This window comes from Cetorhinus maximus, chromosome 23 (assembly GCF_964194155.1).
Source record: "Cetorhinus maximus chromosome 23, sCetMax3.hap1.1, whole genome shotgun sequence".
Lineage (NCBI taxonomy): Eukaryota > Metazoa > Chordata > Chondrichthyes > Lamniformes > Cetorhinidae > Cetorhinus > Cetorhinus maximus.
In genome coordinates, this window is record NC_135901.1 from 36176995 (window position 1) to 36192614 (window position 15620).

The 15620-nt window shown below is 44.8% G+C and overlaps 2 protein-coding genes across 4 annotated transcripts in view; both read left to right on the forward strand.

Annotated features, from left to right (window-relative positions):
* LOC144697978 (uncharacterized) overlaps positions 1-15620 on the forward strand; it is a 608842-nt gene that overhangs the window by 451050 nt on the left and 142172 nt on the right. The window lies entirely within an intron of this gene.
* On the forward strand, positions 3216-7575 carry LOC144697506 (uncharacterized). Of its 3 annotated transcripts, XM_078569523.1 has the most exons (3): positions 3582-3704; positions 3798-3917; positions 5997-7575. In XM_078569523.1, exon 3 carries the CDS (start codon positions 6095-6097, stop codon positions 6878-6880), a length of 786 nt encoding a protein of 261 aa, XP_078425649.1. In that variant the 5' UTR covers positions 3582-3704; positions 3798-3917; positions 5997-6094; the 3' UTR covers positions 6881-7575. The 3 variants fall into 3 exon arrangements, with proteins under 3 accessions (XP_078425647.1, XP_078425649.1, XP_078425650.1); XM_078569521.1 differs by lacking the exon at positions 3798-3917 and having other exon boundaries at positions 3216-3704; positions 5986-7575; XM_078569524.1 differs by lacking the exon at positions 3798-3917.

A 15620-nucleotide genomic window follows, 5' to 3' on the forward strand; every position in this document is an offset into this window, starting at 1 on the left:
CCTCCTCCTCTGCTGTCCCCATCTATGCTTATATACCACAGGGCCAGTCGTCATGGCCGAGTGGTTAAAGCCATTGAGACCAAATCCATTGGTTTTTACCGTTTTTTACTATGCCTGGTTTTAACTGTGTGTCTACAGAGTTTATTATTGGTTAAATGGAATAAAATCCATCCAAACACTCGGGCGTTTTTCTATTTCTGTTCATTCACGAAACTTACAGTTGGAACTGGAAAATAAAGTTATTGGTCATGTTTGCTTTCTGGCTGTTTGTCTCTCCTTAGAAACAATCCCTTGCCCTCTGTCACTCTCGGTGTATATGTCTGTGTTTGTTCCTCTGTGTGTGTCAAAGTGGTTCAGTTCCCGAGGGGGTGAACACATTTTTACCATCACAAAGTTTATTCACAATAGTTGTGCAGCTTCATATTAAAATGTTACAGACAAAAATGTCAGAATGAAAGATGCAAGCGGAGTTTGCAATGTTTGGAAGGAGGTGCAGCTAAGAAGTGAAAGATGTGAATGATGTTATTGATGATTGAGAGGAATGCATTGCAACCATGGGGCTTTTGGCGGTCGATTACCTTCCACACTTTGAAATTCAGAACAATCTGAGGTTCCAGGTGCTGATAGGAAGAGAGTTCCAGTGAAGGAATGGCGATATATTTCCAAGTCAGGATGATGAGTGACTTGAAGGTGGTGGTGTTCCCATCTATCTGCTGCCCTTGTCCTTTCAAGTGGCAGTGGTCATGAGTTTGGAAGATGGTGTCTAAGGAGCCTTGGTGAATTCCTACAGTGCACATTGTAGATGGTACACACTGCTGCTATTGTGAGTCTGTGGTGAGGGAGTGAATGTTTGTGGTTGTGGTGCCAATCAAGCGAGCTGCTTTGTCCTGGATGGTGTCAAGCTTCTTGAGTGTTGTGGGAGCTGCACTCATCCAGGCAAATGGAGAGAATTCCACCACTCTTCTGACTTGTGCCTTGTGGATAGCCTTTGGGGAATCAGGAGGTGATTTACTATTCGCTGGATTCCTAGCTTCTGACCTGCTCTTGTAGCCACAGTATTTATTTGGCTGGTCCAGTTCAGTTTCTGGTCAACGATAACCCCCAGGATGTTGATAGTGAGGGATTCAGGGATGGTAATTCCATTGAACATCAAGGGGCGAAGGTTAGACACTCTCTTGTTGGAGATGGTCATTGCCTGATACTTGTGTGGCACGAATGTTACTTGCCACTTGTCAGCCCAAGCCTGGATATTGTCACAATTTGCTCCCATCGCATTCAATATCTCTCAATTCCGGATTGTCATCGGGTATATTGGCTGCAAGAAAATATCCCCCAAACATTGCCAGCTCTGCAGTTATCCAGCCAGTTCCCACAAAACAGCTATTTTTACGAATATTAATCCGCAATATAATGAAAGAACTGTTGGAACAACCATGTACCTACATCGAGCCTTTTAGAAATCTATGAAGTTATTGGATCCAAACAAACCCATCACTGATTTGCTCTTCCTCAGCTCCGCAGAGCGTGAGATCGGGAAAAGCAGAAAAGCAGCAACATTCCAGCCCCATGCTCTCCAATCACCTGCTGCCAGCAGAAAGCGGCGACTAAAGCTTCAATCAGCGGGTTACTGCCCATCCCTGGGACGCACGATACTCCAACCCGGGCCAATTCCCTTAATACACCGAGCACAGGCTCAGGAAAACGCAGGTAGCTTATATTCTGGTCAGTAAGCCTTCGAGCAGCATTTACAGGACACGGGAGTGAGCAAGACATGAACAAAAGTAACACCAACTTTCGAAATTTTTTCACTGGATGTGTTCATTTCATCTTAAGTTCTGCTGATGGGAAAATGACTGAAATACAGCTTGACGAATAACAACTTGAAACAATGTTCCTCTCTCCCACTGCAATACCGATCCATCCATTATACAGGCATTTGTGGGGCAATGATGAGTTTGATACTCCAATTCGCACTGCCTTCATATTATCGGATGAATCTAGAAGCACTAGAGAAGGTGCAAGAAAGGTTTACTGGAAAGTTATAATATTCAAGAACGATTGAACAGGTTAAACAGCTTTTCTCTAGAAAATAGGGTAAGAGAGGACCTGATCGAAGCTGTTAATATCAGAAAAGGGTTTGGAAAATGCTTCCACTGGCAGATAGGCAGGAATCAATATGAGTTAATCACCAATAAATCCAATGTCCAAATTCATAAGCAACGTCTTTAACCAGGGATAAAAGCATAAAGTGATGGAAATACTCAGAATATTTGGGAATGTCGGTGGATTGAGAACCAGAGTTATGTTTTTAGGTATGTACATTGATTCAGTACAGTTCTACTGAAAATTCATAGACCTGAAATGAAAAATGTGTCTCTCTCTCTCTCCACAGATGCTACCACACCTGTGTCGAATTCCAAAATGTTCTGTTTCTATTATAGATTTACAGCATCGCTTTTCTCTTTTCCTTGAATGAGAATGTGGAACTCATTTCTAGAAGGATTCGAGATCCAAGTCTCAGCTGGACACTCCTGGGTAAAGTGACATGATGAAAACATCATTCACCAGCCGAATGTGAAAATGGATTCACTCGATTATCTGCTTAGTTGACACAGCAGCAGTCATATCTGATGGAGAAAATGTAGGCATTTCATGCGTGCAAAGTTTGGCCACTAGTTAACAAACCAGCTTTAAAAGTTCAAAAGATTTAATCCACAATAGGCACATTCTTACTGACAATACGGACTTTAAATGTTCAGTGCATGTTAGGAAAAATCATTTCTTCACCTCACCTGCTAAGAATCCAGTGAATTGACATCTAACCATAGGTAATTTTTGTTTTTGTTTCAGATTTCCAGCATCCACAGTATTTTGCTTTCATCTAACTGTAGGAGCTTGTTCTGTTGTTAATTACACACAGGACAGAAGTATGGTATAGGCGCATGCACTTTGTTGTATCAATTGATTTAGTAATTTTACATCTTGACCCTAATTGTACAGTCATCATCGGATCATAAAAAAAATTTTAAATACAAAAATATAGACACCCAATGGCGGGCCTGTCACCCAGCATTCAGAGCGGGAGAGAATGTGCCCTATCCAGAGAGCCAGGGCCATGCGCATGCGCATTGCGGAATGTAATTGGCACCTGCGCATTGCAGTCTCCTGCCTGAGCATGCGCAGTGCTGTCCTGTGACCGGAGTCGCAAAGGGCGGGTAAAAAAATGGCGTCTCCAGCAGTTTAACAGAGTTAATGGGTGGGCGGGAGGAATGGAGCCAGCGGAGTGGGCAGGGAGGCTTCATAAACACTTGGTGCAGGCCGCAGACCCTTAATATCAAACTACCGGTCCCGCGTTTGCAGCGAACAGACCGGAAATGGCTGGGTCTCTCCCTCTGCTCGGCCCGGGGTAGCGGCTGTGCAGCAAGGCGCATGCGCGGTCACTATGGTCCAGGTAGCAGGAGGAGAGAATTTTTTGAATTTCTATTTTGGACTGACAGGGATGGATTTTGGAAACTCCTTTTCCAGGGGTTTAGAAGGGGAGGATTTACACGCAACAAACTCAAACCAAGAGAAATGTTTCTCTTCTCAATTTCTAACCTGGACTGACATTGACTACTTTTATGATCTCTTTTTACAGCTGCTTCCAGTGCTTCTGATATCTTTCCAGCTGCAGACTCCCACAGGGGATTTTAAATTCGAAAACAGTGAGTATTATTGAGTATTCATCTGCAAATTGAAGGTGTGGTGAAAGGTTGCTGGACTGACAGTGAGGATTTTTTTTATAATCGTTTTCCCAGATATTAAATGGGAAGGATTTGCATACAGGGAAACTGAAACAAAACATCACATCAAGATCTGACAGAGTCACTCTATTCATCGGAGCTGGGATATTATCGGCCTCTGAACTTAAGTATTGAGTTCCAGGTTATTACCACTTGCTGTGTAAAATTTCTTCCTCACATCATTCCTGTAGATTTTGCCCCAAATTTTAAATCTGTCCTGTAATCATTTTACAATCAGATAATGTCTTTTCTTTAATGACCTTATCTAAGCCAATCATAATCTTGTAGCCCTCTATCAAATCTCCCCTCAGTCTACTTTGCTACAACGGGAACAACCCGTTTCACCAACCTAACCATACAGCTAACGTCCCTCATCCTTCGAAACATTTTGGTAAATCTCCTCCGCACCCTCTCACATCCTTGTGATCACTGGTTTGCACAGAACCGGATGTTCTGTGTCTGTGACATCATCACACATCGACAATTACATGGTGACATCATCGCACATCAACAATTACACGGTGACATCACCCCGCTCCCTGGGTATTTCCTCAACTGGGAGATTTTTCTCTGACTCCAGTGCTTCTGATATCTTTCCAGCTGCAGGCTCCAGCAGGAGAGTTTAAAATTGAAAACTGAAACTGTTTCAGAGTTGAGTATTTTTGACCATTCACCTACAATTTAGAGCTTTTAGTGCTGTGCTCTGTTATCTGAGAGAGGTTTCTTAGCTCTGGGGCTTGTATGGCTCCTTTACTGTGGATCTAATTCCATGTCCATCTATTGCTCTGTTTCACCTCTACCCTCCCTGATCAACTCTCTGCCATTGTCTAACTTTCTCTGTCACTAATTACGAGTGTATTTTAACTATGTTTAGGATTTTACTGTTCCTTCTGCCAACTGTGTTTAAATGAGTTTTCCTGCGCTACCCATCCCCTGACCATGTGCTGGTGGCTCACCAGCTTTATCTTCCCACAGTATCTTTCATGGTCAGGAATTGTTTTTCCTGCACTATAGTCCATTTCTCTTCCACATTGTGTAATCAGACATTCCAAGGCATTTCACAGGATCGTAGGAAAGCAACATTTCACACCGAGCTACATGAAGCGATATCAGGGCAGATGAACAAAGGTTTACGAAAAGAATTAGGTTTTAAGGAGTATCTTAAAGGAGGAAAGTGAGGTGGAGAGGATTAGGGAGCAATTTCCAGAGTTTGTGGCCTTGGCAGCTGCTGGGGGAGACAGCAAAAAATCAGGTATGCAGAGGAGGTTGGAATTAGAGAAATGTAGATATCTCGGAGGGTTGTGAGGTTGGGGGAGATTACAGAGGTAGGGACGGAGAGACCATGGAGGGATTTGAAAACATGGATGAGAAATTTAAAATTGAGGTTCTCCTTAACCCAGAGCCTTTGTAAGTCGGTGAATACAGGGGTGAACAAGACTTGGTGCGAGTAAGCAGAGTTCTGGATTACAGGGAGGCTGAATGTGGGCGGCCTGCCGGGTGAGTGTTAGGATAGTTACACTGGAGGGAACAAAGGAATGGATGACAGGTTGAGCAAGTACATAAAGGGATATGTGGGTAGTGTGGGAAAAAGACTTTGATCAGATTGAATGGTGGAGCAGGTTCAATGGGCTGAATGGCCTACTCCTACATCCCTATGAATGTCTGATTCAGCCTCAGAGATTTGTCAGGGAGAGTGATGGAGCCGGTGGTCAGGGAGTGAAGTTTGTAGCAGGGACTGAAGACAATGGCTTCAATCTTCCCAATATTTAAATGGAGGAAATTTCTGTTCATCCAGACTAGTCAGGACAGTGTGTGACTTGGAGGGGATCTTGGAGGTGATGGTGTTCACATACACCTGCTACCCTGGTCCTTCTGGGTGGTGGAGGTTGAGGTTTCTGGAGATTCTTTCAAAGTTCTTGTTGTGTTGTAGATATCCCTTCACTCTCTGCATCGCCCACCTCTCTCTCTCTCTCTGCTCCCTTGTGGGCCAGAGTCTTGTGTAGGCTCAGATCAGTTGGCAGTTTCCCTTCCCTGAAGGACATTAGTGAAGCAGTTGAATTTTTATTCCAATCTGGCAGCTTTCATGGTCACTTTTAGCTCGTGCCAGCACCACAAATTACCAGATTCATTCAGCTCAATTTTACAACCTGTTTTTCTGGGTTCTTTCTCACTCACTTTTTTCTCTTTTAAATCAATTTCACAGGGTATTAGAAGGAAAGGATTTGCAGTCGGAAAACTCAAAGCAAACATCACATCTCGATCTGACGGAGTCGCCTAATTTATTGTAACCTGGATATCATCGGATTTTGAACATGGAAGGAAAAGGCACCATTCACAGTGGGGAGACACCGTGGAAATGTGGGGATTGTGGGAAGGGATTCAGATTTCCGTCTGAGCTGGAAACTCATCGGCGCACTCACACTGGGGAGAGACCATTCACCTGCTCTGAGTGTGGGAAAGGATTCAGTCAGTCATCCAGCCTGGGGACACACCAGCGAGTTCACACTGATAAAAGACCTTTTAAATGCTCAGACTGTGGGAAGTATTTTAAAAGTTCTGGTGCAATGATGTGCCATCAACGTGTTCACACTGACGAGAGACCGTTCAGATGCTCTTACTGTGGGACTGGTTTCAGGCGATCATCTCATCTCACTGGACACCAGCGAATTCACACTGAGGAGAGGCCGTTCACCTGCTCCGAGTGTGGGAAGGGGTTCACTACCTCATCCAACCTACTGATACACCAGCGAGTTCACACTGACAAGAGACCTTTTAAATGCCCAGACTGCGGGAAGTGCTATAAAAGTTCTGGGAATCTGATGTCCCATCAACGAGTTCACACTGGCGAGAGACCTTTTAAATGCCCAGACTGTGGGAAGAGGTATAAAAGTTCTGGGGAACTGATGCGCCATCAACGTGTTCACACTGATGAGAGACCGTTCAGGTGCTCTCACTGTGGGACTGGGTTCAGGCAATCATCTCAACTGACTGTACACCAGCGAGTTCACACTGGGGAGAGGCCGTTCACCTGCTCCGAGTGTGGGAAGATATTCACTCAGTTATCCAACCTACTGAGACACCAGCGAGTTCACAAGTAACTGATTGGATTTTGTTGTGAAACCACATCCAGGACTGAACCATGTTCACTGAGGTCTCTTTCTGCTGATATTAATACAATAATCTGTTAATAATCTGGAATATCATCAGGTTTTGAACATGGAAGGAAAAACCACCATTCAATGGGGAGAAACCGTACACGTGTTGTGTGTGTGGACGAGGTTTCAGCTGATCATCTGACCTGTCGAAACATAAGTGCAGTCACAACAGGGAGAAGCTGTGTAAATGTGGGGACTGTGGGAAGGGATCTGATTACCCATCCCAGCTGGAAATTCATCGGCACAGTCACACTGGGAAGAGGCCATTCACCTGCTCCAAATGTGGGAAGGAATTCACTAACTCATCCAACCTGCAGACACACCAGTGAGTTCACACTGACGAGAAACCATTCAGCTGCTCTCAGTGTGGGACTGGGTTCAGGTGGTCATCTCAACTCACTGCACATCAGCGCAGTCACACTGCGGAGAGACCGTTCACCTGCTCCGAGAGTGGGAAGGGATTCACTCAGTTATCCCATCTGTTGAGACACCAGCTACACTGATTGGATGTTGTTGTGAAATCACTTCCAGGGCTGAACCATGTTCATTGAAGTCTCTTTTCTGCTTTTCTGTTAATAAACTCCAGGTCAGTTATCGGGGTTTATATTCTGGATAAAAGTCAAATAAATTAGCTTTGTGCTAAACACAATGTGTCAAGTCTTTCCAATATCTCTACACAGTATCTCTCAACAAGTGTGAGGAGCTCATGGAGCTTCTTTATCACTAAGATTGAGACAATCTGATCAGCTGCCTCTGCTGCTTTCTTCCCTTCCACTAGCCCATCGGGACAAACTGTCTCTAAAGTTCCCCTGTGTCTGAGCCCTGAACCCACATCTTTCTCCAGTTTCTCTCCCATCTCCCCTCAGACCCTCTCACTGCTCATCTTGTCCATGAGACCCACTTTCTGCTGTACTGACCCCACTCTCACTGAACTACTGATCAGCCAACTTCTCCATGTTAGCTGATATTATTCAGTTTTGTCTCTCTTCTGCTACTGACCCTCTCACCTTTAAATCCACCATCCTGACCCATCCTAAAAAAGGGATCTATCCTTGGCACCTATTTCTCATCTACATGCTGCCACTCGGTGACATCATCCAAAAGCACCGTGTTAATTTTCACATGTACACTGACAACACCCAGCTCCACCTCACCACCATCCCTCTCCATTCCTCCACTGTTACTAAATTATCAAACTGCTTAGCCCCAGCCAGTACTGGATGAGCAAAAATTTCCTCAATTAAGAATTGGGAGGATCAAAGCCATTGTCTTCGGTCACCACTACAAATTCCGTTCCCTAACTACCGAGTCCATCCCTATGAGGTAACATTGGGATATTGGAATATGTTGTCCTACATTTGTCAAGCCAGGAGCTATTCCTATAATGTTTAGTACATTTCAGGAGATTTTATAAGGTTATTAGAACAGTGATTTCTCACAGATCTCCCCACCTTGAGAAGGGAAAATCTTTATTGACTTCTCACAACTGATTTCTGACTAACCTCACTATTTCTAAGGTACCAGTTTGTTTTCCTAATTTCTTGATGACAAACCGTAGATAACATTCTAAAGCTACTAGAATGATCAGAATCAGCAACACAAACCCTTGAACTGCCACCAAGAATAAATGCCAAAACTTTTCCACTAAATGTGATAACTATCGTCTTAGATTCATCCTCCCCACCTGCCGATCATCTCACACAATCTAAATTATTGGCATGTCGTAAATACATCTGATTCAAACAAAAGTTTATGCACGGACTTTAAAGATTCTCCAGCTCTCTGTTCACCCGCCTCCACCTTGTGGATATTTTCTAACTGATTCTGGACCTTCTTCAACTTAATTTGTCCTTTCTGACCCTCTTTAAAAATCCTATTGAGGATATACTAGTAATCCCAGTCACACTCTTCACCAATCCCCAGGATATCTCTCACCCCTGGCCCGCCTGTTTTCTCTGTTGGACTATCAGTCGCTCCCTGTAATATGTCAATGCCATTGTATACTCCTGGCTTCACTTAGGAACTTCTCCGTTCATGTTTAACTAAGGCTGTTGCTTCTCAAGCCTATGATCTTGACAACTGTGATCCCACTCCTAACACCACTTGTAAGATTTAGGTTCGGGAGTCACAGATTACTCGAAAAGGGGATCGAGCTCAGAAGTGATTTTAAAGTAGTTTACTGAGAAGTAAGAGTTTAAATATGATGCATAAGCTAAATAGACAGGAAAACACATGACCTGTGACAGGTGAGAACGGTTTACCGGTCCCAGAGGACAAACAGACGGATGACGCAGAGTGAGTGCTGGTCTCTGTAGCTGGTGGTGACAGTCTCCTCTGAACGGTTAACTGGTGTGAGCCAGAGTGTGGGTGTTGGGCTGAAGCCAGTGTGGATCACGTCAATATCTCTATGCTCTCGAAAGCCAGTTTTAACCTTTACACAGACAGTTGGTTTACGTATGGGTCATGAGATCCAATTGTATCAGGGTTAGAAATGTCTTGTTTTAGGGCCTGTGCTAGAGACATGTCCTTGGCAGAGATAACAGGCCTGTCCTCTGTTTGTCAGCCAACAAGTTGCTATGGAAGCTTTCTTTATAAGAGAGAGAGTGAGTTATTTTTATAATATTCCCTAAATTTCCAAAGATTTCACAGGATTATTAGACAGCGATTTCTTACAGTCCGTTACTTGGATTGAACTTGTCTCCATTCTCGTGCTGAGAGGATTTCAGTACCAGACGGGAGGGGTAACATTTGGGAACTCTCGATTCTCCACCAATTCCCATTCCCCTTCTTTCTGGTGGATAATGGAGATGTCGCTGTGAGTAATGTCAGCAAGGATTAATCAGCACTTTCTAATTGGAAATGTTAATATGGAATCTCTCAGACACTGAATTGTTGAGTTCATACCAAAGATCAATTTAAGATTGCAGTAAAAGTTCAGAATCTTGTAAACTAATTTCTGATGAGAGTTCCTGAATTATGGGGAAAGATCAGAAACAGCCGTTCTTAAAGAGACACTGCAGCCCCGAGAACACAGATCAGAATATTAAACTCCAGCCCAGTTACAGGGAATATTAACATCAGCAGAAACAAATCCCAACTGTCAAATTGAACATGGTTCAGACGTGGGTGTGGTTAAAAGCAGCAATAACAGCAGAATCCAATCCCTGCAGTCACTTGTGAACTCGCTGGTGCATCAGCAGGTGAGATGAGTGAATTAATCCCTTCTCACACTTGGAGCAGGTGAACCGCCTCTCCCTAGTGTGAACCCTCTGGTGCGTCAATAGGTTGGATGACTAAGTGAATTTCTTCCAACAGTTGAGCACCTGCATGGTCTCTCTCCAGTGTGAACCTGCTGGTGTCTCAGCAGGTTGAAAGAAGACTTGAATCTCTTTCCAAAGGAAGTACAACTGAACGGCTTCTCCCCAGTGTGAATTCGTTGGTGCTTCAGCAGGTCAGAGGACCCAGTGAATCCTTTCCCACATACAGGGCAAGTGAAAGGTCTCTCCCCAGTGAACCCGTTGATGTGTTTGCAGGTTGGATAACTGAGTGAACCCTTCCCCACACTTGGAGCAGATGAATGGTCTTTTCCCAGTGTGAATTCGCTGGTGAGTCAGCAGGCTGGATGACTGAGTGAATCCCTTTCCACACTCAGAGCAGGTGAATGGTCTCTCTCCAGTGTGAACTCGCTGGTGCCTCAGCAGGTCAGATGGCTGAATAAATCCCTTCCCACACTCAGAACAGGTGAATGGCCTCTCCCCTGTGTGAACTCGCTGGTGTCTCAGCATGTTAGATGATTGAATGAATCTCTTCCCACACTCGGAGCAGGTGAACGGCCTCTCCCCAGTGTGAACTCGCTGGTGTGTTAGTAGTTCAGATGACCGTGTGAATCCCTTCCCACACTCAGAGCAGGTGTGCCCAGTGTGACTGCGTCGTTGGTTTTCCAGCCGGGATGGGTAATTGAATCCCTTCCCACAGTCCCCACATTTCCACAGTTTCTCCATTGTGCGGTTGTCCTTGAGTCTCTCCAGGATGGATGATCAATTGAAGCCACATCCACATACAAAACACATGTACAGTTTCTTCCTGCTTGAATAGTGCAATGCTTTTTTCAGGCTGTGAGACTGGTTAAAGCTTTTTCCACAGTCAGTTCACTGGAACACTCTCACTCGGGTGTGTGTGTGTCTCGGTGCTTTTCCAGTCACACTGATGTTTGAAATCCTTTCCCACAGGCAGAACAGACAAACATTTCTCCTTCCACATTCCAAAATGATGGCATTCACGTCTTGGTGAATTGAGTGACTCTGTCAGATCTTGATGTGATGTTTTGGTTTGAGTTTTCTCTCTGCAAATCCACCCCTTCTAATACCCTGTAAAAGGGGTTTACAATAGTCATCACTGTAAGAACAGGATAGAAATTCAGAGCAGACAATTCCAATTTCTATGGAACATTTTTTCCTCTCTTGTTCGCCCAGAGCTGCAAATCCCCATTTCATGCACTCTCCCTCTCCTCTGTGCTAAAATTCAAATAAAGTGTTGGACAATTCTTTCTGTTTCTTTTTAACAAATTTGTACAACTAGAGATAACAATATGTTATCATCCACATTCTACCTGCTATAAAGTTGAAGCCATCCCAAAGTCTGCTGGCCCTGTCTTCACTCACAGCAAGTCCCCTTCACCTATCACCCCTGTGCTCCCTCATGTGCATTTGACTCCAAGTCAAGCAACATCTTGATTTTAAAATTGCCATCCTTGTTTTCAAATCCCTCCAAGACTTCGTCTCTCACTATCTCTGCAATCCCCTCCAGCCCCTTCGGGACATCTGTGCTGCTCTAATTCCAGCCTCTTGCGAATTCACAATTGTAATTGCTCCACGACTGGTGACCATGCTTTCAGTTACTTCAGTCCCAAGCTCGGAATTCCCTCCTTACACTTCTCTATCTCATTAACCTCCTTTAAGGTACTCTTTAAAACCTACCTCCTTACCCAAGCTTTTGATCGTCTGTCCTAATATCTCATGTGTCTGGCATCACATTTTGTTTTATAAGTCGACTGTAAAGATCACATGGATGATTCATGATGCTAAGTGCACTATACAAGTAGAAGTTGTAGTTTCTGACTGCAACCTTGACCTCCGTTTTACAACGACCCAGTGATTTCACACCAAACTCTATCTCTGATTTACTGTCCCATCGGTCATTTTTCTCTCCTGTTCACTGGGACCCTGAAGCCCCACCCACCCTCTCTTGCGTCATCAAGATGGCCACACAAAAAGCCCTGGAGTTGCAAACGCTGGAGCTGCAGCTTCTTTTTGGGGTTTGCTTCCCTCCCAGAGATCAGGATCCTCATTGATTTGAGCACGAATTATTGTGCAATATTCCCCCATCCGGACCAATAGGACGAGGGGGCGTGACTGGAGGACTGGGACGGGCGGCAGTCCACCAACCAATCAGTGAGTGAGGGGGCGGGGCCTCTCCAGGCTCTCCCTGATTGGCTCCTTGGCACAGGAAGTCTGCGCATGCGCCCTGTCGCACACTGCCTCTTATAAAGATGGCGGCCGTTAACCCGGGAATCTGATCGGGAGAAAATCCACAGTTGGGGCCCCGGGCGGGAAAAATCAAGGCAGCTGGCTCCTAATTTGCATCTTACAACTTGCACTGTGTGATTATGAGGCTTTCCTACCCTCCCATTTCATCCATCGCTCCCTTTCCGATACCCAAGAAACTTTCCGGCCGCAGAAAGTAACAAACAAGCGACTGCACATCGCCATCACCCGCACTGCGCATGCGCTGAATATTGCGTGATATTGCGCATGCTCCAAACATTGGGTTGAACTGCACATGCGCACTACTCCCCTGTGCTGCGGACAGGGGACAGTCTCCACCGATTGGAATGCTGGGTACAAGACCTTCAGTTTCTGTAGATGTTGTTCATCTTCATCAGTTACAAACAACAGGGATTATTAGAGGGAATAAACACAATGTAGTGAGAAAGGAAATTCCGTGTGAGGCTTGGGGAGCTGGGACTTGTAACTGAAGGTATAGGAACTGAAATAATCTGGATTAAGAAAGGAGAAAATGACAACAAACTGAATAATCAGTAACAGGACATCAATTAGTCTCCTCGTATCAAAGAGGAATCAGAAATTCATCACAGCGTGTGTGAAACAGAACTCATTTATGACATATATCCAGAATTTTAAACCCCAGCCCAGTTAGATAGAGATTATTAAAATCAGCAGCATCAAACTCCCAAAGTCATAATGAAAATGGTTCAGCCCTGAAAGTGATCAACAGCAGCACTAACAACTTGTATTTATGCAGCACCTTTAACGCAGTCAAACATCTCAAGGTGCTTCACAGGAGGATTATCAAATAAACCCCAACACCAAGACACAAAAGGAGAGATTAGGACATGTGGCCAAACACTGGGTCAAAGAGGCAGGTTTTAAGGAGTCTCTTAAAGGAGAGGAGAGAAAGTCAGAGAGGTGGGATGGTTAGAGAGGAAATCCAAAGCTTTGCACCCAGACAGCTGAATGCATGTCTGGCACTGATGGAATAATGGAAATCCGGGATGTGTAAGAGTCTGGAATTGGAGGGACAGAAAGATCTTGGATGGATGTCAGACTGGGGGTGGTTGCAGAGATAGGGAGGGGCGAGGCAATGGAGGGATTTGAAAAACAATCCGAGAATTGTAAAATTGATGCATTGCCATACCGGGGATCAATGTAGGTCAGTGAGATTAGGGGTAATGGGTAAATGGGACTAACTGTGAGTTAGGACACAGGGAGCAGTGTTCCGGATTTAAGTGGGTGGAATATGAGAGGAAGGCCAGGAGAGCTTTGGAATAGTCGGGTCTAGAGGGAGAAAAGGCAGGAGGGTTTTAGCAGCAAAGAGGCTGAAGCAGGAGAAGAGATGGGAGATGTCACAGAGGTGGAAGTAGGCGGCCTTGGTGATGGAGTGGATATGGGTCAGAAAATCTGCTCAGGGGTGAAATCGGGGTGAAAATTGAGGTGATGAACAGTTTGGTTCAGGCTCAGACAGTGGCCAGGATAACATCAGAATCCAACCAATCCAGTCAGATGTGAACCTACTGGTGTATCAACAGGCTGAATAATGAGTGAATCCCTTCCCACACTCATTACAGGTGAATGGTTTCTCTCCAGTGTGAGTGAGTTGGTATTTAATCAGATCTTTAGATCTTTAAAAACTCTACACACAGTAAGAACAAGTAAAATGTCTCTTATCAGAGTGAACAACATGATGGACAGTGAGGCAGGTTGTCTAAAACCAACAAGCATCAACAGCCTATATATCCTAGCGGGTATCGCTCCCCCTGATATAAGAAGAACAGTAGCCAGCAAGAAAGAGCGACTCCGTCAAACATCAGAAGAGAGGCACCCTCTACATGGTCGTACACCTACACCCAGCCGCCTAAAGTCAAGGAAGAGCTTCATGAACAGTGTTGTTCCATTACAATCAACCCCATCTGAAGCCCGCATCGCTTTGTGGAAAGACCAGTTCACCAGTCTCGAACAACCCCCACTCCGATGGAAATTCTACCAGATGAAAGCCTTCCTCCAGGAGCTAATTGCACCTGGGCAACCTGGAAGTGCCTTAACAGACTTAGGACCGGTGTAGGTTGTTCAAAGGTGTCACAAAGCAAATGGGGATATACAACCAGCCCGGCAACTTGTGAATGTGGAACAGAGCCACAGACTATGCAACATCTCCTGCAATGCCTATCGCTAGAGGAACCCTGCACTGTTGCAGATCTTGCCGAATTCAACAACAAGGTGCAAAAATGTGTCCAGTTCTGGCTGGGCCATGTATAGACTGTCCGTGGACACGATCAGAAGAAGTGAGGCCGTATGCACAAGTGAATCCTTTCCCATAGATGGAGCAAATGAATGACTTCTCCCTGGTATGAACTCACGTATGTATCTGGTGACTGGATATCTGACTGAATCTCTTCCCACACATTTAATAAGTTTTACAGTTTCACCCCAGTGTGAACTCGCTGATGTTTCTGGAAGCTGAATGATTTAGTGAATCCTTTCCCACACACGGTGCAGGTGAATGGCCTCTCCCCATGTGACTGCACCGATGAGTTTCCAGCTGGGATGGAGAAATGAATCCCTTCTCGCATTTCCATGGTTTCTCCCTGTTGCCGGTGTCGCTATGTCTCTCCAGGTTGTACAATCAGTTGAAGTTTAATATAGGAGTAGCTTTATACAGGATATACAGCACAGAGACAGGCCATTCGGCCCAATCAGTCCATGCTGGCATTTATGTTCACTCGAACACCCTCTCACCTTTCCACTTCTAAATCAATCACTGTAACCCGATATTTCCTTCTCCCTTATATACATGTCAAGCCTCCCCATAAAAACACCCACAGTAATCACTTCAACCAATCCCTCTGGTGGCAAGTTTCACATTCATTGCACTTTTAAGTGAAGAAGTTTCTTCTGAATTCCCTATTGGATTTCTTGGTGACTATCTCATATTGATGGCCTCTAGTTATGCTCCTCCCCACAAATGGAAACATTCTCTCTGCATCATCCCCATAAATTAATTGTCCATTTTGCAGTTTAGTAATGTCCTCCTGTAACTTGTTGCAGTTTTCCTCAGTACTGAGGAGATTGGTGTCATCTCCAAATTTTGAAATTGTGCATTTCATCCA